We start from the raw sequence: 27,685 nt of genomic DNA, 5'->3' as shown, positions 1-27,685 counted from the left end.
TTTAATTTGAGGGTTTTTGTTTTTTTTTTACTTAAGAGTCTGTAGAAGAAATAATGTCCTTATTCTTCTTTATTTTTATTTATTTATTTAAAATGTTGTACCTATTTGTTATTTTTTTCTGGGTTAGAAAGCACTCTTCCTGTATAGACATGAGCTTTTTTCTAAATATGTAAATGAGGCTAGTGACAAGTGGGTGTCACCACCAGCGATTCTCCTGAGGTGGAGCTACCTTACAGACTCTGACGCTGTCCTATCAGCATGAAGCTGCTTCAAGCATGAGAGACTCAGACTAGAGGGAAGGGGGATCACTTAAAACAGCCTAGAACAGCGGTCATATGAAAGAGGAGATTCTAATCTTTCATGTGACACCAGGATCGCAGTTCTAGCTGTGACACAACCGGAGATATCATTAGTTTAAAACACAGTTGGGAATGGAAGCTCCTATTTGGCAAGTATAGCCAAATTAGCATATTTAGAAAAATGCTCATAACTTTGCAAATAATAATCATTTTTAAAAACAAAATCACACTGTATCTCACTGTTATCAGCATCATAGTGCCTATTAGATTAGTTAGGAGATAGGGAATTAATAAATGATTGGCAGATCCTCTTTAAATCCCTTGACCTCTGCTGACACTGTCCCAGTCTACACAGCAAAGTGTGACAAATGAGCTACAGAACACAGGAAGGGTCCACTTATTGTGACTGCTGTAGTAGCCTGTGCGAAAATGTAAATATATTTAAATATTTTTTTTTATATGAATAGCCATATAAATTAATAAATACCAAAACTTAAGAAAAAATATGCTTATTAAAAGAAAAAACAGATTTAAATAATATGTAATTTCCTGATTATAGATTCCCTTTTTAGCAATGTAAGCTAGTCACTGCACATAGTATTAGATCAGTCAACCCATTTCTGCCCTAAAAAAAAATCTTATTAATAAGATTACTTAGGGATTTGTGAGTACATTGCTTGTTTTTTCCTCTATCATTTCTAAGGTGATCTCTAGAAATTAGAATGGTAGATGTAATCTATGAGGATGTGCTCTGGTAGATGTAATCTATGACACAAAAATCTGACATTTAAAGGGGTTGCCACATGATGACAACAACCCCTATCCATATGCCTTATTGGGGCATTTGAATATCAAGAAGGGGGGTCCCCCACTCGGGACACCCTTTTATGAGTCAGAGCAAAGAGCTTTTGCATACAGCGGTTCTTCTTTTAGCAGACCTGGCGCGCCCATGTATTACAAGATAAAATAATATAAGACACATTCTTACAACGTGGCGACAGGATTAATGAGAGTGTATAGTCTTTTGCAATAAGCATTATTGTTTTTTCTCCAGTCCCATTGTGAATGTAAAGAAGGATATACTAACTATCAACCAGGAGTTGGGTGCCATCTAGAAGATGTGTGTGCTACCAAGAATACATGCAGCAAACATGCAAACTGCACCACTGTTGCTCCTGGGCAAATTGAGTAAGCGTTTCTTCCTTTTTATATAGCTAATGGTCTCATGAAAATGATCTTTTATGATAACATCTGCCATGTTTGACAGATGTGCATGTAACAAGGGTTATTCCGGTGATGGCGTCATATGCTATGGAAACATTTTGGAACGCATGAGAGAAATTAACAGTGAACCAGGACAGTGGCAGGGAAGGCTTTCTATTGCTATAAGCTTATTTGGTAAGTGCTGCTGTAATTTGTTATGTATTGTTAACCAAGGTTTTTTTAAAGAACCATTAAATACCATAATTTCAATATAGAAAAAATAAAATTTAATATAACACATAATGGCCCTCATCTAGTAAGCGATTTGTGCCACTTTAGTGGTGGGAAAAGCTGCAAATTTAGGCGTACGACTGTTTTGTGCAAAAATTTGCAACATTTTTCACTTTTATACCGCACCCAATACTTTTTAAAAAAAGATCGGTGGTTTTAAAAAGGGGTGGGGCTACAGTGTAGGTAAACGTTTAACAAACTTCTGACATGTCATAGTGTGAGCGCTCAGCCGCTTAGTTTCTGTACGACTTTTCCGGAAATCAATGTATCAGGGTACAGGCTCAATAGAAAGTCTATGAGCCCGTACTCCGATACATCGGCTTTCCGGAAAAAGTTGAACAGAAGAAACTAAGTGGCTGAGCGCTCACACTATGACATTCTTTTTAGCGCTTGGTGTGGTTCTCAGTGCTCGGACCATCACCAATCAAAACTTCTGACATGTCACTACGACATGTCAGAAGTTTGTAAAACGTTTAGCTACACTTTAAATATATCGGAGCTCGGAGCTGCCATAGATTTCGCTTTCAGACGCACGGACGGCACAGGATGCAAATAATTTATTAAGAGGCCTCTTAAAGGGTAACTAACCTTTTAGAAAACTTCTGACATTTCATAGTGACATGTCAGAAGTTTTGATCCGTGGTGGGTCCGAGCACTGAGACCCCCACCGATCGCTAAAACAAAGCGGCAGAAGCGCTTGGGTGAGTGCTGAGCCGCATAGTTTCTGATCGGCTTTTTTCGGAAAGCCGATGTAACACAGTACGGGCCCATAGACTTTGTATTGAGTTCGTACGCTGTTACATTGGCTTTCGGAGAAAAGCCGATCAGAGACCAAGCGGCTCAGTGCTCACCCAAGCGCTCCTTCCGCTTAATTTTAGCGATCGGTGTGGGGGTCTTAGTACCCAGACCCCCACCGATCAAAACTTCTGACATGTCACTATAACATGGCAGAAGTTTTCTGAAAAGTTAGTTACCCTTTAATAAATTGCTTGCATCTTACTTCCACAAGCTTCTGACTAAGACTGGCGTATGAAACACCAGTATTAGTACATCTGGGCCAATGAGCTGGAAAAACTGAGACTTACGTATGGTGTTCTTGAAAATGACAAAAAAAGGCTACTTTTCTTAAAATCAGATAATGAACAAAACTGATAAGGGGTATGGAGAATCTTAGCTATGAGGAAAGATTAAAATAATTACATTAAATACAGGACGATTATCGGGCAGACGAGTGTTCATATAACGCTCGTTGCCGATCATTGCCCTGTGTAAACAGGAGAACGATCAGCAGATGACCGAGCAAACGCTCGATCATCTGCTGGTCGTATTGTTTTAAAAAAGTTAAATATTATCGTTGTCGGCAGCACATCTCCCGATCGGAGTAACATGCGCTCGTCCCCATCCATAGCCCCGTGTGACAGGAGCAAACGAGCGGCGACCAACGATGTCTCGTTGATCGACGGTCGCTGCATCGGCCGCTTATCGGCCTGTGTGAAAGGGCCTTTAGTTTTCAGAAGAGGGGGGACGCGATAAATCTTTATAAGTATATAAATGGCCCATACAAAAAATATGATGAAAAGCTGTTCCATGTAAAATCCCCTCAAAAGACAAGAGGGCACTGACTTTGATAAAGTAAACGCTGTGTGTGAATCTAGCTATACGTTGTTTCTCTTCCTAAATAAAGTATTCAAATTTATCTGTTCCTTTTTTTCAAAGAGGTGTATTCTTGGCCACTGTCTTCACTTGGACCATTCACTGTTCTAGTACCTATAAACAAAGGCATCAAAGCAAAGGATGTAAGTATATATTTATATTAATATGACTTAGAAAAAATAGGTAAAAAATTACAGTTTGTTAAATATTTACTATACATATCAAAATTAACAGAAGGTAGTCTAAAGTAAATTAAACCACTTGACTCCATTTTGTTTCTTACACTTGTTTATGCAGCAAACAAACCTAATAGTAAAGAAAAGTGCTGTTGATAAGGAGAGCTGCTAATAACATTCACAAATGTACCATTCTTCTGCATGTTTTCAGTACCGAAAATATGTGCGATATGGACAGGTCATCCAAAAAAGTTGCCTGTCAGCCAAACACTGATTCACTTGACAGCTATCTCTCCAGAAACATGACGCTCAGATCAGCCAAGCGTGCATGTTTATTTTATCAGGGAGAGGGGTATAAGACGCTGTCAGACACTTTTGGTAGTGGCTTATCTCCCAGGGTAACGGGGTAAGGTTCAGGTATGTTGAAATCCAACATACCTGATCCTTCTTTCCAATGACAACAGACATTTGATGTATAGTCAGACTGCCCCTACATACATTACATGAGCAGAATCCGTCAACATTTATCTAATGTTTATGGTCAGCTGAAGTCATGGAGGCAGACATTTTTTGGCCTTCCTGTCAGTAAGGCTAAGTTCACATGATGTTTTGGCCCTATGTTTAGCGCGCATGTTGGGAAAGCTCCCTACGTACATGTTAAACGTGTCCATAGGGATCCATTAGTCTGACAGAGTCTAAAAGAGTGTCCTTTTCGCGTCCATTGGGCTGGAATACCTTTTTTTTTTAAAGAAGGAATTAAGTAGTATACTACGCTATTCTATCCTGGGGGATCACGCAAAAAACTTACACTACGCGGTATGCTTTTTTGGAAAACTATCTGTGACAAATGCCACTGTATGGCATCCATCACAGGTATTCGTTAAACCTATACCTTGGGGAGCTTTCCCAGGGCTGGAATGGGCGGGAAGAGCATCAGCTGGAGCTCGACCCAGGTATTCCAGCCCTTGTTGGAAGCCTCTGACATCTCTGTCCATGTATGGACAGTGATGTCAGGGTCTTTCAACTAAGGAGTCCCCGGCCAGAGCATCTGTAGCGCTCTTCCTGGGGACTCGAGGACTGGAGAGGCCCCTGACGTCACTGTCCATACATGGGCAGTGACTTTAGGGGCTCCCACTAGGAAGAGAATCCTCTGGCCGGCTATTCCGCCATCACAAAGCCCCTGAGATCACTGTCCATATATGGACAGGGACGTCAAGGACTTTACCAAGATAGGAGTCCCTGGCCAGAGGGGACTCCATAGTTGTAAGCCCTTGACATCACTGTCCATCACTTCTCTGGGAACAGCACTTCAAGTAGCGCTATGCCCGGTGAATTCAGGCGACGTATCCCACTATATGGACAAATTGTAGCGCTGAGTACGTGGAGTTTGGGCTGCGTATCCCATTGTGTGTCTATACAATGCCTTCTGTTGGAGGAATACGTTGGGACTCCACCCGATGTATACCTCTGACGGAAGGAAAAAAACATGATGTAAACAGGGCCTAAACCTAATGAAGAACTCCACAGCTAGCCTCTCTGCCTGAAAAGAATCAATACATTGCACTCAACTGCAAAGAATTTAAAAATAAAAAAATAAAAATGAATAACCCACAAATTGGATTAATAAAAATTTGGATTTTAACAATGCCTAAGCCTCTAAATAAATGTGTCACAATTTTCTGCCAGGCGCCACAATTCCGCTCCACATTGGAAATAAAATGAAAAACAAGTACTCACCTCACTGCTCTTATCCTCTTCTCCCCCTCCTGGTTCCCTCATCATTCCAGGGCGACTCATACAAAGTCCTGATACCGAGCAGCGTCAGGGTCTTATATGCGATACAGCACTTTAACGTAATCAGTGCTGAGTCGCATACAACGTCCTGATACTGCACTGTAGTGATGAGGGGACCCTGGAGGGAAGAAGGAGCGGTGAGTATAATTTTCTTTTTATCTTATTTAATTTAACTATCCCGTAGGGGGCCCCGCATGGACCTCTACCATGCTATGACCCATAGAGTGAAATCTACTCCAGATTTGCATTATAAATGAAAACAAATTGGACTGCTATGGCCCCACCCCCTTTTCTGAAGTCACGCCCCATTCCACAAGTGCCTAGGTTGGCAAAAGTCGCAATTTTGAATTTTTGACCCTTTTGCCACTATTCTATGCCAGAAAATAAGCATAGATAGGTTGATAAATTAGCTCCAATATGTTTGAGTTGCGGACACATATAAATACAAAGCCTAATTTTCTTGTCAGCGCCTGCAAATTTATAATATTTAAAAAAATGTTTTTCAAATGAAAATGTATTTATCTGTATGTCCCTCCTTTCGGAGTGGAGTTATGGATTTACCATCTTTGTGAACTGTTTACTGCATTTCTTTTATTGCCTGCCTTTGTGTACTTTACTTGTTGTCAATGGATTACATGTCTAATGAACATTGAGGTTTAGTAACCTGCATTCCTGTGGTAGGCCTTATGCACCCAACTGTATTATAGATCCATGTCGTACAGATCCTTAAGGGTATGTGCACACAACCTATTTTCAGACGTAATTCAGGCGTTTTACGATGTTCTGTTCAGACAAGGTGTAATTTTACGCGTCGCTGTCAAAAGACGGCACGTAAAAATACGCTCGCGTCAAAGAAGTTCATTTCACTTATTGGGACGTTTTTGGAGCTATTTTTCATGGACTCCAATGAAAAACAGCTCCAATTACATCCGTAATGGACGCCACGAAAAACGCGAGTACTTGCAAAAACGTCTGAAATTCAGGAGCTGTTTTCGCGTTAGCGTGTGAACATACCCTAAGGGTGCAGTCACACACGGCAGATTTTGTTGCAGGAATTTCTGCCACTGAAAATCAATACGTCTAAGGGTATGTGCACACACACTAATTACGTCCATAATTGACGGACGTATTTCGGCCGCAAGTACCGGACCGAACTCAGTGCAGGGAGCCGGGCTCCTAGCATCATACTTATGTACGATGCTAGGAGTCCCTGCCTCTCTGCAGGACAACTGTCCCGTACTGTAATCGTGTTTTCAGTACGGGACAGTAGTTCCACGGGGAGGCAGGGACTCCTAGCATCGTACATAACTATGATGCTAGGAGCCCGTCTCCCTGCACTGAGTTCGGTCCACTACTTGCGGCCGAAATACGTCCGTCAATTACGGACGTAATTAGTGTGTGTGCACATACCCTAACAGGTGCATAGATTTCTGCAAGTTCCATTCAGATGAATAGAACTGATTTTCAGTTGCAGAAATTTCTGCAGTAAATTCTGCCGTGTGTGACTGCACCCGAATACAGAGGTCATGTTTAATAATTCATATTTTAGTCCTCATCTGGCTTCTGCACAACTTCTAGGTTTCCACATAAATATGTACATTTACTAGATTTGATAAAGCTATAGGCTATGGTTTTATTGTACATAGAATCAAGTGTTTGTAAATCAGAATTTTCTATTTCAGGTAAGGAGTCTTAAATCAAATAAGGAAAATGCTCTGTACTTTATCAAGCTACATATGATTGCTGGGCAGCTGAATGCTGAAGATTTCAACAGCACAGATTTAATTTATACACTGACTGGAAAATCAGGAGAAATAATAGTTGGAGACACGGTGAGAATATTTATATTCTATCAATCTCTACTATTAACCTCGTATCGTATGTTTCACAATGCAGTTTAGAAACGACAATTTTTTTTAAACGTTTTGGAGGTTTTTATTATAAATTCAAAAGCAGCAAAGTCCTTTTGATGCCACCACAATGGGAAGGGATAAAATGAATGGCCTATCTTTAGGATAGGCCATCAATATTAGATCAACGAGGGTCCGACTCTCTGCGCCCCCACAGACCAGCTATTTGAAGGGGCTGCCTCTTCACTCTCTACATGGTTTCCTTCTCGCTCATACTTTGCACACGAGTACTTTGTAGTAGCTGTTCAAGATTTTACACCACAGTCCCTTTCACTTGAAAACCACAATATTTTTTATGGAATTCGTGCTAATAGTACAGCTAAACCTTAAAAATGGGAGCATATTATGGCGACAGATCCACTTTAAATATGTTCCCCAGCTCATTCTATTTTAACATACTTTTTGGTACTGCTTGGTATGTTTTTGACAAATAATATATTTATTACATAAGAATTGGTTTTGAATTCATCAACACAGAAGGACTTTACAGTTTACTTTAATTTCTAGGATAATGAGTTGAAAATAAGGATTCGTGGAGGCAAGAAGAGAGGAAAAATTCTACAGAAAAATATAATTGCCTCCAATGGAATCCTACATATCATTGATAGGGCTATGGATTTTGTGGAACCAACTCTGGAAAGCAACACTAAGGTAAGTTCTGAATTCTCTTTAATCTGTTAGTGACCGCCAATACGCCTTTTAACGGCGGCCACTAATGGGCTTTATTCTGATGCATACGCCTTTTCACGGCGCTGCATCAGGATAAAGTAAACAGAGCAGGGAGTGTCAAATCCCCCTGCTCTCAGCTGCCAGAGGCAGCTGAGGGCTGGGAGCGTCCATGCTCTGCCAGGTGAGATCGATATTAGTATCGATCTCACCCGTTTAACCCTTCAGATGCGGTGCGCAATAGCGTGCACCGCATCTGAGTGGTTTTGGAGAGAGGGAGGGAGCTCCCGCTCTCTCCTACCGACACCCGGCGATACGATCGCCGAGTGTCTGTGTCTCTAATGGCAGCCGGGGGCTTAACAAAGGCCCCCAAGTCTGCCTGGAGCGACTGCCTGCTAGATCATGCCGGAGGCATGACCTAGCAGATGCCTGCCCGTTTTAAACGGACAGGCAGTAATACACTGCAATACAAAAGTATTGCAGTGTATTACAATAGCGATCGGAGAATCGCATATTATAGTCCCCTAGTGGGACTAGTAAAAAAGTAAAAAAAATTTTTTATAAAGTTAATGAAAAAAAAAATGTGAAAAAAAATGAAAAACCCAGCTTTTCCCCTTACACAATGCTTTACTATTAAAAAACCAAAATAAAGTAAAAAAGTTACACATATTTGGTATCGCCGCGTCCGTAACGACCCCGACTATAAATCTATAACATTATTTAACCCGCACGGTGAACGCCGTAAAAAATGTAATTAAAAAACTATGGAAAAATTGCTGTTTTCTGTGAATCCTGACTTAAAAAAAATGTTATAAAAAGTGATCAAAAAGTTGCATCGACTCCAAAATGGTACCAATAAAAACTACAAGTCGTCCCGCAAAAAAAAAGCCCTCATACAAGCGCATCGGCGAAAAAATGAAAACGTTACGGCTCTTCAAATATGGAGACACAAAAACAAATAATTTAGAAAAAAAAGCGTTTTTACTGTGTAAAAGTAGTAAAACATACAAAAACTATACAAATTTGGTATCGTTGCAATCGTAACAACCCGCTGAATAAAGTTATGGTGTTATTTATATCACACAGTAAACGCCGTTGATTTAAGACGCGAAAAAGAGTGGCAAAATTTCAGGGTTTTTTCTATTCCCCCCCAAAAAAAAGTTAATAAAAGTTAATCAATAAATAATATGTCCCCCAAAATGGTGCTATTAAAAAGTACAACTTGTCCCGCAAAAAACAAGACCTTATACAGCTATGTCGACGCAAAAATAAAAGAGTTATAGCACTTGGAATGCGACGATGGAAAAACTTAAAAAATGGCTTGGTCATTAAGGTCTAAAATAGGCTGGTCATTAAGGGGTTAAGTGTAGGTTGCAGTTCTTCTTGACATACATGATCACTCAGAGACGTAGCTAGGATCTCCTGCACCCGGGGCGCCCCGCCCCCCACCTCCAACTTCTTTGCCGACATTTCCTTCCCCCTCGCCATGTTTGCTTTCTCTACCAATCAATGAGGGGCAATTTTTTTTTTAATGTAACTCGAGCATAAAACCATTTATACATTTTACAAGCAATATAGTTATATAACGTAGTTAACATAACAATAAATTAAAAGAACATAAATTAAAGAGGCCAGTGTGCCTGGCTAAAACAGATTGTAGAACTGAGGCTAATGAGACTATATGGTGACACAATGAGCAGCCTCCTCTTGAAGATAGTGCGACACTGCCCCCTTGTAGATAGTGCCACACAGCCCCCCCTGTAGATAATGCCACAACCCCCTCTCTTGTAGATAGTGCCACGCAGGCCCCCCTGTAGATAGTGCCACACCCCTCTTGTAGATACTGCCACACAGCCCCCCCTTATAAATAGTGCCACACAGCCTCCCTTGTAGATAGTGCCACACACACCCTTGTAGATAATGCCACACACCCCACTGTAGATAGTGCCACACAGCCCCCACTTGTAAATTGTGCCACACAGATCCTCTATAGATATTGCCACACTCCCCCCTAGTAGATAGTGCCACACACCCCCCTTGTAGATAAAGCCACATCCCTCTTTGTAGATAAAGCCACACAGCCCCCCCCCCTTGTAGATAGTGCCACACACCTCCTGTAAATAGTGACACACAGCCTCTTCTCGTGATCCATATATGTCATCGTGCCGGCCTGCACAGGGATTCTGTCCCAGTGCCTTAGTGAATGACATAGCAGGGAGCTAGCTCCTTGCTCTGCCATAGTATTCAATTGTATTTGCGTCATAGGATGTAGAAACAAATGAATGTGACAGTCACCCAGGGTCCATCAGGAATGAGGGGGCCTGTGCTGCCTGGCGCACCACTTCCCTCCCTCCTAGTTGCGCCCGGGGCACATCCCCCACTTGCCCCCCTAGCTATGCCCCTGTGATCACTTATTTGATCCTCATGGTCAGGGGCACACGTCAATGGTCCCATAGCATAGTTTTCATTGTGTCTCGCTTGACACCACCACACCCCTAAACACCCAAAACAGGATTACCTGATGCTTGTTTTCCATGATCCCTGGGTTAATTTAACACACCATTGATGGCTAATGTTGTAGCACCTATGGAAAGGGGATCCCTGTACAGGTTCTCACAACCTATTAAAAAGTGATAAGGCCATCCTGGGCAGGACCCTCTCTTCTGGGGCCCCATAGCAGCCGCTTGATCTGCCTCTATGTTATGGACATTGTTGCTTATGGTTACTAACATCCATTCAGCTATCTAATCAGATTAATATAGAAAAAGACAGTGTTCATATGTAAGTAAACCTAAAATGATTATTTTATTTTCAGTGTGTAGCAGATCAAAGGGGGATAAAGCACAGGTTATCTCACTGTATTGGCTAATGAGTACTGAAGGTTGAATTGGTACTGTGAACCCTGTTTCATTCTTACATCAGCAGCGTCAAAATGTGTTAATTTTATTTTTAGGAGACAATCATGGAAATACTTCAGGAAAATGGTAGATACAATCGTTTCAGGTTTCTGCTGGAGGTAATTTTTTTTTTCTTAGATCTTTTCAAGTTTTCTTGTTAACTATAGATTTGCAATATTACAATCTTGTACATTATGTTTAACAGAAATCTAACCTTGGGCCAGATCTAGAAAAGGATGGACCCTACACAGTCTTTGTACCCAACAATGCTGCACTGTCTGAAATGGAAAATGGAACATTAGATTACCTGTTATCCAAAGAGGTATAGAAGCTTTTTTACATTGCCCTAGCAAGTCATTATGATATTATGACGTTACATAACATCTGCTTTATTAGTAATTTAATCAACTGACAACTAACCTTGTCAAAATAGTGTATGGTATTGTGTTTAATTGTTTGCATTTTATATGTACATAGGGCTCTAGGAAACTCCTGGAGCTGTTGAGGTACCACATTGTTTCATCTGCTCAGGTTAGTGGCACTTCTTTTTATATATTTTAACATGCTGCCGTCCACCCTCCTGCATTTCCTCTTGTCCTTCTAATCATCTGTCATTAACTTATTGTATTGGTGACCACGTTCTCATGCAATAGACACAATAGCTGTGGTCACTGGTTGTTACTCTGGGCATCACATTGTGGGGTTGAACATGTGAAGAAGTCGGGTCAGACTGTTCTGTTCTGTAGTCAGTGTGATCTTACCATTATCATACATTTTGCTATAAATATTTGTTGTTTATTAATAAAAGTTCACTATGTTTTCGTCAGTTGGATGTTGCAAACATCATCTCTTCGACTCAAATTATGAGTATGGCAAATCAGTTAATCCAGTTTCAAACAACAAGCAATGTAAGTATTGGAGATATGTTACTCACCTGTAGCATGTTGTGGTGTATATGATGAAATGGAATTTTTTTTATTTTTAGCATTATTCTCTTTCAAATTTCAACTCAATAGTATTGAGACCTGACAGAAAAAGAAAATAAGTACAGTGGCTGCAAAATTTTGAATATTAGTGATAATCACACATAATAGAAATATTTTACATGCTAAAACTGATACTTTTTAGGATCTATGGAGATTATCTCAATTTCAAGCAAATGAAATTTTAAGCAATTTCAAGAGGTTATAACCGACCAAGTGTACCAACTAACCATGGTTCTCCACAGCAAAAGTTGAAATGGGGCCCCATTCTCAGATGAGTACATAACTATTTCAGACAATGGAATAGATATGATGATGATATTTACTGCCCTATGTGTCTGAATTTCAGTCTCTCCCTCTATCAGCCACTATGATCACTAAAAATCTCTCAAAGTGGTAGCTATCCCCGTGCTGACCAAGCAATCAGTGGCAGATAAAGTTTATCATAGTCCCTGGGCTGTTCCACAAACTTGGGCCCCCCTTCCCCAAAGCCGCTCTGCTGTGTCTATAGTGAACACCTCCTTTTTGGGTGAGCATTGACAAATGGGTGTTACGATTCCCCTTGTCAAAGGGCTGTGTCCCTACATACTGACAGTCTCCAACCATCGCTGACAGTATCACACTGTTCAGGGACACTTCCTCTTGACAATGGGAATGGTAACACACATTTGTCTATTAGTCCTGGGTACACAAAGATATGTAGAATACAAGGATTTCCTACCACAGAACAGATCCCCCATAGATCCAGTGACTCACAAGTGACTTCTTCTCTGATGGGGGTCATTTTTTTTTCTTCTCCATCTGACGCAGACCGTTATGGCGACTTCTCCTGATGAGACATCTTTGCCCATCACTTCTGCAGCCATTTCCAGCCTCCATAGAAATACACAAATATAGACACCAAGGCCCAGCCCCATACATTAAAGGAGTTGTCCGGGAACAGAACGTTTTTTATACTGCTGACCTATCGATGTGCCCGGACAACCCCTTTTACTCAGACTAATAAATTTGGACCCCAAACTAGATCATAGAATACATACAGACCCGGACCTTCTAAACTATTGCAGTCCCCAGACCAGACCCCCCTAAACAAATACAGACCCCAGAACAAGCACCCTAAATAAATACAGACCTTTGACAGGACCCCCAAATACAGACCCCTTACTCTAATAATTACCCCAAACCTTACTCCCTTAATACAGATACCAGACCAGACCCCCTAAACTAATACAGACCCCTGAATAAAGACCCTTAAACTAATACAGACCCTCGACCAGGCCCCCTAAATACAGACCCCAGACCCCTAAATACAGACCCCCTAAATACAGACCCCAGACCTCAAACTAATACAGACCCCCTAAATACATACCCCAGACCTGACTCCCTAAACTAATAATGACCGCAGAACTGACTCCCTTAAGTAATACAGACCCCAGACCCCCTAATCTAATACAGACCCCAGACCAGACCCCTAAATACAAACCCCTAAATAAAGACCCCTAAACTAATAGACCCTAGACCAGGCCCCCTAAATACTGACTCCATAAACTAATACAGACCCCAAACCCCTAAATTCAGACCCCTAAATAAAGACCGCTAAACTAATACAGACCCTAGAACAGACCCCCTAAATACAGTCCCCACACCAGACCCCCTAAATACAGACCCCTTAAACAAATCCATCCCCTGAGGCTGGGTTGACACAGAGTTTTTTGCAGGAGGAAAATGTGCCTCAAAATTCAGTTTGGAATTTTGAGGCAGATTTTCCTCTGCCTGCACGCTTATTTTTGCGGCTTTTTCACCCTGGACCGAACACACTGCAGGGAGCCGGGCTCCTAGCATCATAGTTATGTACGACGGTAGAAGTCCCTGCCTCGCTGCGGGACAACTGTCCCGTACTGTAATCATGTTTTCAGTACGGGACAGTTGTTCCACAGAGAGGTAGGGACTCCTAGCGTCGTAAATAACTATGATGCTAGCAGCCCGGTTCCCTGCAGTGTCTTCGGTCTGGGACTTGCGGCCGAAATACGTTCCGTCGTTTACAGACCGAACATGCTCGTGTGAATCCAGCCTTATACTTACATAGCAGCTCATCTCAGTCTTCTCTGTGGTCTTGCTGCTGCTCATGGACCTGCGGTCATGTGACCAGCAGGTCTCTAATCAGTAGCAAGAACTTCAGAGATGAGGTCATGTGACCTTATGTCTAAAGGTCCTTTTGCAAGACATATACAATGCTGTTTCATCTCGGGATTGCCGCGATTCGCGGCAAAAACGCAACAAAACTACAACGCCCTATGATGATCCGCTATTGCAAGCAATGACACTTTGAAGTATTTGGAGCATGTTGAGGTAAAGGGACAAAACAAATTGGCCACTTTGTCGATGAGAGGCGTTTTCACTTTATCCTGTTAGTGATGCCATAAAGCAGATGTTTTGGTTCTTTGATTTTGCTTTCAGATCAGTTCTCAATAAATTAATTTGCATTCAGAATATATACGAAACTTTTATATCTAGTGCTGCCTGACATATTTTTGGTAGTTGTTAGAAACATTGATAATGATTGAGATGTTTTCTGGAAGCGCAGAGTACGAGACTGTGGGGTTACAAACAAAGTCTAGAACAATCAAAAACAATGTTGTTACTTTGGAAAGCAGTTAGATACATGCTTATTTCTTTAACATAATCACAGTTAGGCCTAGTTCACACAAAGTATTTTGCAAGCAAATAAATCTGCCTCAAAAAATTTTCAGGAATTCAGCGTTTTTCGCCAGCAGCCATTCAGCACCACAGGCAAAAAACGCAGCAAAAAATGCTATTTTTGCATCCCATTGATTTCAATGGGAGGTCAGAGGCGGAACTGCGGCAAGAAAGGACATTTTGCTTTTTTTCCCCGTGAGCGTCTAAAATCCGCCCGGGAACAAAAAAAACTCTGCCTCCAATTTATATTAATGGGAGGAAGTTTCGACAAATTTTTTGGAGCTGATTCCGACTCTGTTTGCACGTAAAAAAAACTGTGTGAACTGGGCCTTATGGACAGAATATTATTGGTTATACTAGTTCTTTTTATACATGAGCCCCCCTGTGTCTCATTATATCAATACCAGCTCATTTAAAGGGCCCATTCTGACACATTGAGTTTTATTATTCAGGCACAGAAATAAAAGCGCAAAATGAAACACTGTAAAATATACATATACAAAAAAGTCTACAACACATAGTATATGGAAAATGTTTAAACAGATGACTTTACAGATACCAAATGCTATGCTTGCGTTAATGAATGTTTTACATATGTGAATACGGTACAGTATTTGTCAACACACACATTTGTTTTATTTAAAAGGGACAAATTCTAGTCAATGGGGAAGAGGTTGAAGAAGCTGATGTCGCAGCGAAGAATGGACGGATTTATACTCTGGATGGTGTTCTCATTCCGCCTTCTATACTTCCCATACTACCACATAGATGTGATGAGACTAAGCATGAGATAAAACCTGTGAGTGTATTTTTCATTATAATTTAATTATATTAATAATTAGCGGGCTATTGTGAATAATGGAGGGACATTCCTGATGTGTTAGGATGGTGGGTGGCCATAATGTGGTGGCTACACTTTAAACAATGAGTCTATAGAACCAGTATTGCCTATAAGTAAAGAGAAAAGCAATGCTCCATCATTAATAGGAAATTCCTATAACAACATATATCTTACAGAGATTTTATTGTGGTATAAATTTTATTCAAGAATATGGTAAAATTCCATTAATCCAGCATTGATAGGACCCGAGGTGCCAGATCATAAGATATTTTGAATGGTAATAGAAAAATATATAAAACTCACTTGTAAAAATTGTGACCCTTTAGGTAGGCAATTCAAAGTAAAATGTTATAACAAAATCTACTAATATTTCTACAGTATATTTTTGAATCAGAGGAATTTCCTAATTGTGTTTTTCGAATCAGTTTTCTGCTTTTTGGCTTGTAAAATTTTGCACTAAATTTCAGTATTGGGCTGGATACCATTGCTGGATTATAGAACTCTGAATTATCGAATATCGAATTAATGAAATCTTACTGTATTATGCTTTCCTCAATTTCACTAATTTATGCATCTTTTTATGCATATGGTTTTTCAGCTATGCACTGCATACAAGTTACAATTATACTTTTACATTAGGGCTCTTGTGTTTCGTGTACTATGGTCCTCTTCAGTAGATGTCCACTAGGAACTGCAGAAACAGTAAGAACTAGGATCTTATTATCAATATATTGGAAATTCTAGAACTTGTGAATGGGTATAACATATCTTTCATTTTCTGTTAGTCTCTCTTTACACACAAATGTATCTACCGAAGATCTGTTATGGATAGTGAATTTTCAGTGGGCGGTTGCTCAAGATACTGCAACGTAACTGTACCGGTAAGCCTGCTTCTTCGTTCATTAGGAACATTACAGGAATTTACTTATGTTAATAATTAATACTTGGGTGTCCCCAGAGGCGTAACTAGGAAAGACTGGTCCCCATAGCAAACTTTTGACTGGGCCCCCCCCCTCCGCTGGGTATCACACAACCCCCCCTTGTAGATAGTGCCTCCCTATAGATTCCACCCCACAGCGCCCCCTATAGATAGCACCATACACAGCCCCCTGTAGATAGCGCCATACACAACCCCCTGTATATAACACCTTACAGCCCCCTGTAGATAACGTCTTACAGACCCAAATCCCCCCTGTAGATAAGGCCATACAGCCCCCTGCAGATAACGCCATACAGCCCCCTGTAGATAACGCCTTACAGCCCCCCTGTAGATAACGCCATACAGCCCCCCTGTAGATAACATCTTACAGCCCCAAATCCCCCCTGTATATAAAAACATACAGCCCCCCTGTAGATAACGCCATACAGACACCCCCTGTAGATAACGCCACACAGAGTCCCCCCTGTAGATAACGCCATACAGACACCCCCCTGTAGATAACGCCATACAGACACCCCCTGTAGATGACGCCATACAGAGTCCCCCCTGTAGATAACGCCATACAGAGTCCCCCTGTAGATAACACCCTACAGAGTCCCCCCTGTAGATAACGCCATACAGAGTCCCCCCTGTAGATAACACCATACAGAGTCCCCCCTGTAGATAACACCATACAACCCCCCTGTAGATAACGCCATACAGACCCCCCTGTAGATAACACCATAAAGAACCCCCCCTGTAGATAACGCCATACAGACCCCCCCTGTAGATAACACCATACAGAACCCCCCTATAGATCACGCCATACAGACCCCCCCTGTAGATAACGCCATATAGCCCCCCTCCCCAAAAAAACGCCTATAGCTTGTCCTACAAAAGACATGCATCCCCTATCCACAGGATAGGGGATACATGTGCGATTGCTGGCAGCGATAAGGAGAACGGGGGACCGAAAGTCCCCCGAAGTTCTCCATGACAAACCTTGGACTTCCGGCGTCTGCGCAGTTCAATAAAAATGAAAATGGCCACTCATGCGCACAAGCGCGACCGGTGCGCAAGTCATTTCTATAGAGCTGCAGACAGACCCCGGAAGTCCGAGGTTTGTCATGGAGAACTTCGGGGGACTTTCGGTCCCCCGTTCTCCTTATCGCTGGGCGTCCCAGCGATCACACATGTATCCCCTATCCTGTGGATAGGGGATGCATGTCTTTTGTAGGAACAACCCCTTCAGTGGCGTCGCGCTGTAGCCGCCATAGCAGCTGCTAGCGGAGCCTCCAGCAATGGGGGGGGCCATGGCGGCGGTTGGCATGGCCCCCCTCACGCTGCGGGCCCCGTAGCAGCCGCTACGGCTGCTATAGCGGTAGTTACGCCACTGTGTGTCCCCCATATACTGTATGTACTTTTAATGTGAATAAAAAAAACAAAAGCAAAACCAATGTGGTGAAAGTGTGACTTTGAGCCAGTTTAACTCATGTGGCTTATAACCTTTTTAAGGTGCCCAAGTGTTGCAAAGGATTTTATGGCCCTGAATGCAGACCTTGTCCCGGTGGCTTTACTAACCCCTGCTCAGGAAATGGAGAGGTAGGTTTACTGGATAAAATGGTTGAGTGAAGTCAGCAATTTGTAGGTTCACCTGTGAACACTATTTTGCATTTAACATATAAAACTTTGGCTTTGTTCACATCTGCATTGGAGGCTCCGTTAGGGGCATCAGTCGCAGATCCAGCAGAGATTACAAAAAAAAATAGCGCAGCATGCTGCATTATTGTCTCCGGTAAAACGACGAACACACCGACGGAAAGCTGACGGACAGGGGTGTTGCTAAAGACTCATTGGCCCCGATGCAAAAGTTCTTATTGGGCCCTCCTAAGCCTACCATGTGATTGGCTTAGATACACGGCCCAGCAGACAGCATCACACAATCTGTGATCCTGTCTCATGGACCCTCTAAGCCTGCTACATCGTAGGCTTAAAGGGGTTGTCCAGTCCCTAAACATTGATGGCTTCCCCTTCATTTCCCTCACTTGCTCATACTGTGAGTCGCCGACATGGATTCACAGTGTGAGCATATGAACGCTGCGGCCCCTTCAAAACAGCTGATTCGCGGGGTCCCGACCTATCAGCTTCAGCAGACAGGGATATTAATCTTACCCTACTCTTCAGACGCAGCGGAGGTCCTGACTCTATCCAGGGTCGGGATGTGCTGCGCACATCACTGTGACGTCAGGACCTTCGCTGCACTCTGGAACCAGGCGGGTAATTACTGTCAGTTACTATAGTAACAGGGGCCCGCGGCCCCAGTTACTATAGTAACTTTTTATTGATGTGGTGCAGGGGGCCACGGGCACCCCTGGTTTCGGGGGCCCGGTCGCAATTGCGACCGCTGCGACCCCTATAGCTACGCCACTGCTGACGGACCCATTAAAGTCAATAGGTTATGTCGGCCGCCGATGGTATCCATCATGTAACGGAGCCATTGCCTCCGTTATTCCCTTGATCTGCTCTTTTGACGGAGCTGAGCAACGAAACACACTGATGCAGGTGTGAACAAAGCCTAGTAGACATTAAATGTAACAACTTTACTAATACAATGCATTACTTATCTTGTACTGATCCTGACTTATAGCCTACTTCAGAACTACAGTGATGTTTCTGCATGCTTCAGAGTTTAAATCTCACAGTATTGCTTGAGATGATGAATTTTATTCTGGGAATTATTCATCATTACACAGGCACTGTACAGTAATCTGATTAAAAAAAAAATATGAACTCATTCACTTAATTTTAGGAACGTAATGAAATGCTTTTAGGGGAATCTTTTATCATATGTATGACAGTTTAGTGGCATAAAAACAGAGGCAAATTTTGCCATATGCTCGTTTTGCGCAAATGTGTCCTTCACTTTTACGCCACTGCCACCACTTTTTTAAAAATGTTTCGCTTAGCAAAAGGGGCAGTCCAAACCATGGCCTGACAAATTTATGATAATTTACACCAGAAACTGGTGTAAATTGTAGCATAAATCTTTGACAGCTCACCATTGGCGTAGATTTGACTTGCAAGCGCACAAACGGCCAGTTATGCGCCTATTTTATTAAAAGGCATGTGCCTCTTAATAAATTAGGCACATTGTACTCCAACAATCTTGAGATTAAGACTGGCGTATGAAACACTAGTCTTAATAAATTCCCCCCTTAGAGACTGTGTCTGTCAACAAGCAAAGTTGCAGAATTTCTTTATTTTACAGATATTATTGACATATCATTCTATGTTGTTATTAAGTATATGTTTAGTATTAATTAGAAAAAGAAACATATCTTTATGTTCAGAGGCGGCATACTCAATTATGCAGTGTACTGTAAGCCATGCTTACTGTAAAAGTAATAGCTCTTGTCACTGCTGTCTTCTGCGTAACCGGAACCCCTAACCCATTTCCAAGGTACCCGCAGGTTTCACGGATACCTGTAAGGGAAATATATCTATCTATACATGTCATACTAGTGTATTTGTTGGCAGATGGTCAGTGACAGTTGGCATTGCTTTTCAGCAGTATGTAAAAATGCTGGAAAACTTTGTTCTTTGTCATCTTTACTAATTATGTATTATTCCTCTTTCTTCAGTGTATGGATGGAATGACAGGGAATGGGACTTGTGTCTGTGATGAGGCATATACTGGCTCTAACTGTCAGCGTTGTTTGGATACAGACAAGTATGGGCTACGCTGTGACAAAAGTAAGTGTAGTTTGGTAACCAATAACTGTATTATCCTAAGCTTATGAAATAGGGCAGCTTGAAGGCATATGCAATTGTGAGTTAATACCATAAGACACTAACAAGTTGGAGAGCTTCTTTCTATCTCAAGACACTCCTTGCAATCAAATTCACTCTTCATGTATTGCACTCTACAGTCTGTAGCCCAGATTTCATACGCCACTAATACAAAAAAAAAAAAGAAAGACAAACAAAAATATTTGCCCTAGTAGGTGACGGGTAATTTTATGACAAAACACAATTTGCCTATAAGGCAACTAACCGATTTTCTACACTATACGATAGATAGATAGATAGATAGATAGATAGATAGATAGATAGATAGATAGATAGATAGATAGATAGATAGATAGATAGATAGATAGATAGATAGATAGATGGATGGATGGATGGATGGATGGATGGATGGATGGATGGATGGATGGATGGATGGATGGATGGATGGATAGATAGATAGATAGATAGATAGATAGATAGATAGATGATGGATGGATGGATGGATGGATGGATGGATGGATGGATAGATAGATAGATAGATAGATAGATAGATAGATAGATAGATGATAGATAGATAGATAGATAGATAGATAGATAGATAGATAGATAGATAGATAGATAGATAGATAGATAGATAGATAGATAGATAGATAGATAGATAGATAGAGTGCTGATTTAATCTGAACACTTAGAATCTGCACAACCCAATGGTCTTTAAATAAGTGGAAACATATTCATCCTTTCTGCATCCAATTGTATTGTTTTTTTTTAAATATTTTGATATATATATATATATATATATATATATATATATATATATATTTATTTTATTTTTTTATTTTTTTTAAACATCAGAAATTGTGGCGATTTTGGACTATGTTGTTGTCGTATTTCTGATTGAGAGTTGTGTTAAACATCAGTATTGGTCTTCTAAATAGTTTTAAGTCTGCAAGTGACTATGTATAGGCTAAAGTTGTAAAAAAGAAGGATCAGACTTCTAATTTAATGTTACTTTGACTTAGAATGTGGATGCATCCATGGGAGATGCAATAACCATATAGACAGTGACGGCAGCTGCCTGAGTGGATCTTGTAAACCTGAATTTACAGGACAATTCTGTGATCGGATGACTTCTTCTTGTGGACAACTTGTCACCTTCTGTCATGCTCATGCAGACTGTGAATACAGCAACGGCTCGCCCAGGTACTCTTCGGTATTTTAATACTATATTTACAGCTAACTATTCAGACAGTCTGGAGGATCCGAGCTACAAAATCTAAAAAAAGGTGGTCCTAATTTATTTCTTGTGGTCCTAATGTGTGTCAGCAGATTTATAGCAAAGATATTTATTGCTACATATATTCTTATATACAGTGGATATAATTCTACACACCCCTGTTAAAATGCCAGGTTTTTGTTATGTTACAAAATCAGTCCAAGATGAGTAATTTCAGAACTTTTTCCACCTTTAATGTCATCTATAATCTCTACAATTGTATTGAAAAACAAACTGAAATCTTTTAGAGTGAAAAAATAAAAATAAAGAACAAAAATAATGTGTTTGCATAAATATGCACACCCTTAAACTAATACTTTGGGTAGAAGTCTATCAGCATGGACCATCTTGACTTGGCAATTGTTGCCCACTCTTCCATGCGCTCCAAATCTGTCAGATATACTGACACCTTGTAACAATCCCAGCAGCTATGTAAGCAGGACCAGCTCATGAAGGGTTTTCAGCCTTAAAATGTAAACAATAATGTTTTCTTTCACTGAAAGCAAGAAAATACCTTTACCGTATTTTTCGGACTATAAGACGCAGTTTTTAGCAAGAATAAATCTTGCTAAAAAAGTCCCTGCGTCTTATAGTCCGCAGTCAAGGTACCCGGCGTCGCCAGGCCCCATGACCGCTTCATTACTTAACCCCTTCCCGACCCATGACGTGCCGGCACATCATGGAGCTGGAGGGGGTTGATGTATGGAGCGGGCTCACGTGCTGAGCCCGCTCCATACACTGCAGATGTCAGCTTTTGACACGCTGCTCTAACGGCCAGGAACAGCAATTTCGCCGTTCCTGGCAGTTTAAAGGGCTTGTGCCATAAAACACATGTATCCCCTATCCACAGGATAGGAGATACATGTGTGATCGATAAGGAGAACAGGGACTGAAGGTTACCAAGAGCACTGCATGAGAAGCTGTGACTTCCGCATTCTGTGTCCGGCAGCTTCATATAGATCAATGGGATTCTTCTGCGCATGCACAAGAGGCTCTCCATTGATCTCGATGGAGCTGCAGAACAGATAAGATGTAGCGCTCTGGGTGACTTTCAGTCCCCTGTTCTCCTTATCGCTGGGGGTCCCAGCAGTCGTACCCCCAGCGATCTCACATGTAGCCCCTATTCTGTGGATAGGGGATAAATGTGTTTTATGGCAAACCCCTTTAACTAGTTAAATGCCACGGTCAATAGTGACCGTGGCATTTATAGGGGTTTTTCTATGAAGGACATTTATGACATATCCCCAGAAAAATGGTGTCAATAAAACTGCAGCTCGTCCCGCAAAAAATAAGCCCTCAATCGATGACGAAAATATAAAAAAGTGTTGCCTCTCAGAATGTGGTGAAACAGAATAAATTATGTTTTAACAAATTATTTTTTTCCTATTTTCTGTTGTCTAAAACCTGGGTGCGTCTTATGGTCAGGTGTGTCTTATAGTCTAAAAAAGACGGTATATGGCGAGGGATTGAAATGCATGGTATATTAGAAAATGGCATAATTTTTTATTATACATATTAGCTATGGCTGGTTATTTATATAATAAATCTGCTTGTCTTTCAGCTGTGTCTGTAAATTAGGATATGAAGGCGATGGTATAAATTGCATAGAAACAAATGCCTGTATGATTTCTGGCAGATCACCCTGCAGTGTTAATGTGAGTTGGTATTTCTCCCAAATAAATATATGCATTGTTTTCTACATGCAGTAGAAGGGTATGTTCGCACGCAGTGTTTTCAGGCGTTTTTCGGGGCGTAAACGCCTTGAAAAATGCCTGAATAGACAGAAGCTGAACGCCTACAAACATCTGCCCATTGATTTCAATGGGAAAAAACGGCATTTCGCTCAGACGGGGTATTTCTTTAAGCGGCAGTTTGAAAAAACGGCGCGTAAAAAAACTTTCTATAAAAAGAAGTAGCATGTCACTTCTTGAGCCATTTTTGGAGCTGTTTTTCAATCTGTCAATAGAAAAACAGCTCCAAAAACAGCTCCAAAAAACGCATCAAAAAAACATTTGATGCTTTAAAAATGGCTGAAAATCAGAGGCTGTTTTCCCTTGAAAGCAGTTCCGTATTTTACAGCCGTTTTTACTTTAGCGTGTGAACATACTCCTAAAATGATGCAGCCGCCTTCATCATATGTTATTTGTGATTTCGATTTATTCTAATTTTTTAGGTTTTACTTACTTTTACCAACCGCTCATATATTTTTGGTTATGTATGATTTTATTATGTGAGTCTATATTGTTGGCATTGTATTATTGACCTGTTGTGTGTTAGTAGCATTCCATTACTATGTAACCTGCTAATAATTCTAGTAAGCTTCTTATGTGTGCACTGACATGGATATTGATATGTTTATGCAGGCGGAGTGCATTCCAACAGGACCAGGAAAGTTCAAGTGTGTGTGTCGAGCAGGATGGACAGGCGATGGAATAGACTGCTCAGAGATTAATAACTGTCTCCTTGCAGACAGCGGAGGTTGCCACCAAAATGCTGCTTGTTTATATATTGGTCCTGGCCAGGTAATTTACTGATGTTCTACCATGATATACTGTATCTCATGGCAGTATTAAATATATATTATACTTCTTAGTATAATAATTCTAGTTTAAATTTTTAGTGCTTCCTTAACCGCTAGCAGGGTTTTAATGGGGCATATGCATTCACACTGGCATATCACCAAGCAGTTCGCCAGTACAAAGTTATCGCAGTAGCTGTTTTTGGCAAATCAATTGCACAGCATGTGACTTTGAATCCATTCCCCTTTTTTCTTATACTTTGCAAGTGTCAGAAAAAGTGTGTGGGGAAGCTTGATAAATATTGTGTTCAGTCTGAACACCATTTTTTTCAGTGCAATTGTGCCAGAAAACTGCTATGTGATGTAACTTCAGCATGGACCAGATGGTTGGCAATTGGCCACCATGGTCACGTGATGTGAGGACATAATGTGTCCCATAGATGTCACGTCATTACATACAATTTGTAAACAGCAATGACCAGAAACTGTCAGGAAACAGCAACGCAGGATCAAAGCAAAATTAAAAAGGTAAGAATATTAATGTTTCACCACATTTTAAGATAAAAAATAAATCCCTATACATGAATCCCACAAAACCCGTTCAAGGCCAGTTTCACACGAATGTAATATAGGCACATGACTGCAAATCCTGGTCCGAGAGCTGGTCTATTGACCTGAAATAAGTTAGTTCGGGTCATTAGACCTGCGTTCAGGCCAAGATTTGCGTTCGTTATTTGGGCACAAAAATGTACCTGTATTACTAATTTGTATAAAACCTAAGCTGGCCATAAACTCGACAACATGTGCATTGTTTTGCTCATGGGGAAAAAGGATAAGTTATTTAATGCATATGGCAAATTTTAGATTGCTGCACATCCCACCAAAATGTACCAGATCTGCCAACATCTTCTATGACAAACTTTAGTCCAGGTAGAACTGAGAATTCAGGGTTCGGATGGAAAAATGTTTTGTCCAAATGTTGGTTATATATCTACCTGTCTGCATACATATAAAGAAAGGTAATGTATTAAGATCTGATCGTGAAGAAGAAAATTAATAACTAGACAATCCCCTAACTGCTGTATTTTGCCACTCTTGTTTTTGCACTTCATACAGAGTGACTGTGAGTGCAAGAAAGGGTTCCGAGGTGATGGGATTCAGTGTGAGCCGGTGAACACTTGTCTAGGAGATATTGAAAAGTGTCATTTTCTGGTAGGTTTCATACGCTAAAATTGTTTGTTTAAGTATTTTTATCATTTGGATTTATTAGTGTAGTAACCTTGCATTACAAATGGTCCTCAGGTTCAGTTCCTCGCACTATACAGGCAGCCCCAACAGCTAAATGTACATATATAATTATATTATAGGTGTATTAGGTAGATGAAGACAGTCATGGCAATTCTGAGTACTGCAGCTCTCATAAGTATTACCCAGCAAATACTGTATGGGGCAGATCAGCTAGATAGAGAAATATTGGCTAAATATTTTTTTTTTCTTTAGGCAACATGTCAAAAAGTAGCATCTGGTTTCTGGGACTGTGTTTGTAAAGAAGGCTATCAAGGCGATGGAAAAATATGCTATGGAAGTGTAGCAGATGTAAGTATTCATTAATCTGAAACATCTGAAAAACAAAATATCTGTAGTTATTATTGTTATTACTGATATCTAGAGATGATAAAACCAAATCTAAAAGTAGATCTTCACTTAAAATGCCATTTATAGCCGTTCTATATTCCATTTACTTTTTTTAATGTATCCTCTTTTTTTTAAGACTTTTTGACACATACTTATTATAACATATTTATCTTTTATTTGGTCTAAGGTGGTTGCATCGCTTCCAGAAGCTTCGGAATTTTATAAGTGGATTAACGTAAGTTAACATTATTGTAAGGCCTGACAAATTTATTACGGATCTGTACAACACAGCCTACTATGGGCCCATAATTTACCTCCATGTGCCTCCAATTTAATTTGGAGGTATGTGGAGAACACATAAATCCGTCAGAAAAAAACAGCCTTTTTTATGTTGTATTACGGAGGTATTCTCCCCTAGAAGCATTGCTTCTAGTGGAAAGTATAGTGCCTCACAGAGGAACCATACAGCGTCACCTGGAGGGTCTATGAGTTTGCAAAAAAGACCCAAAGGGTCCTTGTTTAACCGCCATACAGGGCCTGTGCATGCGTCAATTCTGCGTGCATGGACCCTTAAGAGAACTTTGGATCTCAGGGACACTTAGTTTTATGGGTGCTGAGCCTACCACTCTACTTTTGCAGTGTTCCAGTCTGCTCATAGTTTTCTCTAATTTTTTTTGTTAAACATTTCCAGCAGTCTGCCGCATATTACCCCTTTAATTGGATAATATTATCTGTTTATATTAATAATAAAGCTTCAGAACAACTTTATACATTTCTCATTACCATCCATGTTTATTTTCAATATAACGCAGCTTGCACAGAACCGTAACCATAACGGATGAGAGTATACAATAATATAAAGGTTTATTAGAGAAGATGATAAACTGCCACATGTTTGAAGAAAGTCATATTCAGTCACACAATCTGACTCTGTGGCTTCCATTTCAGGATCCCGATATAAAATCCTTAATTTCTGAAACTTCAAATGTCACTTTGTTTATCCCATCTCGACGGGCATTTGACAATATGAAGAAGGAGGATAAGACTTACTGGTTGAAAAAAGAGAATGCACCAACCTTACTAAAGTAAGTAGATAATTATTTTTATCAGTTCTTCTTGTCAGTATTTTTGTCATGCGTATTTATTTTATTTATAAGAAGTGAAGAAGAACACACGTATACTGGACTGCCCCACTCATACAAGTAAAGTCTCTTTATTATAGCATAAAAAAAAATTTCGCGGAAAACAGACAAAAATTAAAAACATTAAAAAATGCACAAACATGACCCAAGTCCTAACCCCTGGTTGGGCTAAAGGACAAATCTTGGAAGAAAAAATAAGTAACAAACCACAGGTCACAAGCAATATAAAATGTCACAAAATGTCCACATTACATACATGTATGCAAGCTCAACATGTATAAATAACAATACAATATCAAATTAGCATGTTAGTAGAAAATATAAGATCTGACGATAACCGGAAGAATCGAGTTTTTATGCCTATGGCTCAATGAGGATGCGAGGACCCAACGTGTATTGCCATGTTACTGGCTTCATCAGAGGTACTAGTAATAAGACGCATGTTAAATAGTAACATGTGTAAAGTTAAATCCAAAATGTGGCAAAATGATACACCAAAGAATACATACAAAAGATGCACTAGTAAACGACAGTCCCACAAAGTCTGGAAAGCAAGGGTGTTTTTTTTTATTTATAATTCTCTAAAAAAAAAACCTGTTCATTAACAACACATATAAATTTGATACTATATATGTAATGAATCGGGGTAGGGAGACGGACAGGTGAGCCCTAATCTCCCCAAAACTCAGTACCTGCCTACTTGCACGGCCCGTCCTAAGTGACGGCGTACAACTGGTCGACGGTCCCTGCGCTCAGTAAGTGCAAGACAGACAACACAAGACAAGGGCACACATAAGCAAAGGGGGAAGTAGGGGCAGTTTACCACGGAAACACCGTGAGCAAAAGGCAGTGGTGAACGAGCCGAATCAAACCAGGGGAGTACGTAGTAGCAAAATCAGAGCAGGAGAATGGTCAGGCAAGTCAGGGTCAATAAGTAACATCAGTAAATCAGGTGAATAGCAGGAATCGCAAAGCCAGGAAACCAGACAACCACAG

At 40.6% G+C, this 27,685-nt stretch overlaps 1 protein-coding gene across 1 annotated transcript in view; it reads left to right on the top strand.

The window, feature by feature from the left end:
- STAB2 (stabilin 2) overlaps positions 1 to 27,685 on the top strand; it is a 125,387-nt gene that overhangs the window by 25,752 nt on the left and 71,950 nt on the right. The window contains exons 9-29 of the mRNA XM_075856671.1: positions 1,354 to 1,487; positions 1,567 to 1,697; positions 3,510 to 3,589; positions 7,099 to 7,248; positions 7,834 to 7,977; positions 10,946 to 11,008; positions 11,095 to 11,211; positions 11,367 to 11,420; positions 11,717 to 11,797; positions 15,216 to 15,368; positions 16,050 to 16,112; positions 16,196 to 16,291; positions 17,845 to 17,931; positions 19,971 to 20,082; positions 21,141 to 21,321; positions 22,956 to 23,049; positions 23,758 to 23,916; positions 25,029 to 25,124; positions 25,413 to 25,508; positions 25,735 to 25,782; positions 26,496 to 26,632. Coding sequence (XP_075712786.1) covers positions 1,354 to 1,487; positions 1,567 to 1,697; positions 3,510 to 3,589; positions 7,099 to 7,248; positions 7,834 to 7,977; positions 10,946 to 11,008; positions 11,095 to 11,211; positions 11,367 to 11,420; positions 11,717 to 11,797; positions 15,216 to 15,368; positions 16,050 to 16,112; positions 16,196 to 16,291; positions 17,845 to 17,931; positions 19,971 to 20,082; positions 21,141 to 21,321; positions 22,956 to 23,049; positions 23,758 to 23,916; positions 25,029 to 25,124; positions 25,413 to 25,508; positions 25,735 to 25,782; positions 26,496 to 26,632 — 2,276 coding nt within the window. The remainder of the gene's footprint in view (positions 1 to 1,353; positions 1,488 to 1,566; positions 1,698 to 3,509; positions 3,590 to 7,098; positions 7,249 to 7,833; positions 7,978 to 10,945; positions 11,009 to 11,094; positions 11,212 to 11,366; positions 11,421 to 11,716; positions 11,798 to 15,215; positions 15,369 to 16,049; positions 16,113 to 16,195; positions 16,292 to 17,844; positions 17,932 to 19,970; positions 20,083 to 21,140; positions 21,322 to 22,955; positions 23,050 to 23,757; positions 23,917 to 25,028; positions 25,125 to 25,412; positions 25,509 to 25,734; positions 25,783 to 26,495; positions 26,633 to 27,685) is intronic.

The sequence above is a fragment of the Rhinoderma darwinii genome, chromosome 3 (assembly GCF_050947455.1).
Source record: "Rhinoderma darwinii isolate aRhiDar2 chromosome 3, aRhiDar2.hap1, whole genome shotgun sequence".
In the NCBI taxonomy this organism is placed as follows: Eukaryota; Metazoa; Chordata; class Amphibia; order Anura; family Rhinodermatidae; genus Rhinoderma; species Rhinoderma darwinii.
Note: the sequence above shows the minus strand (reverse complement) of the source record. Positions and strands in the feature narration are given on the sequence as shown.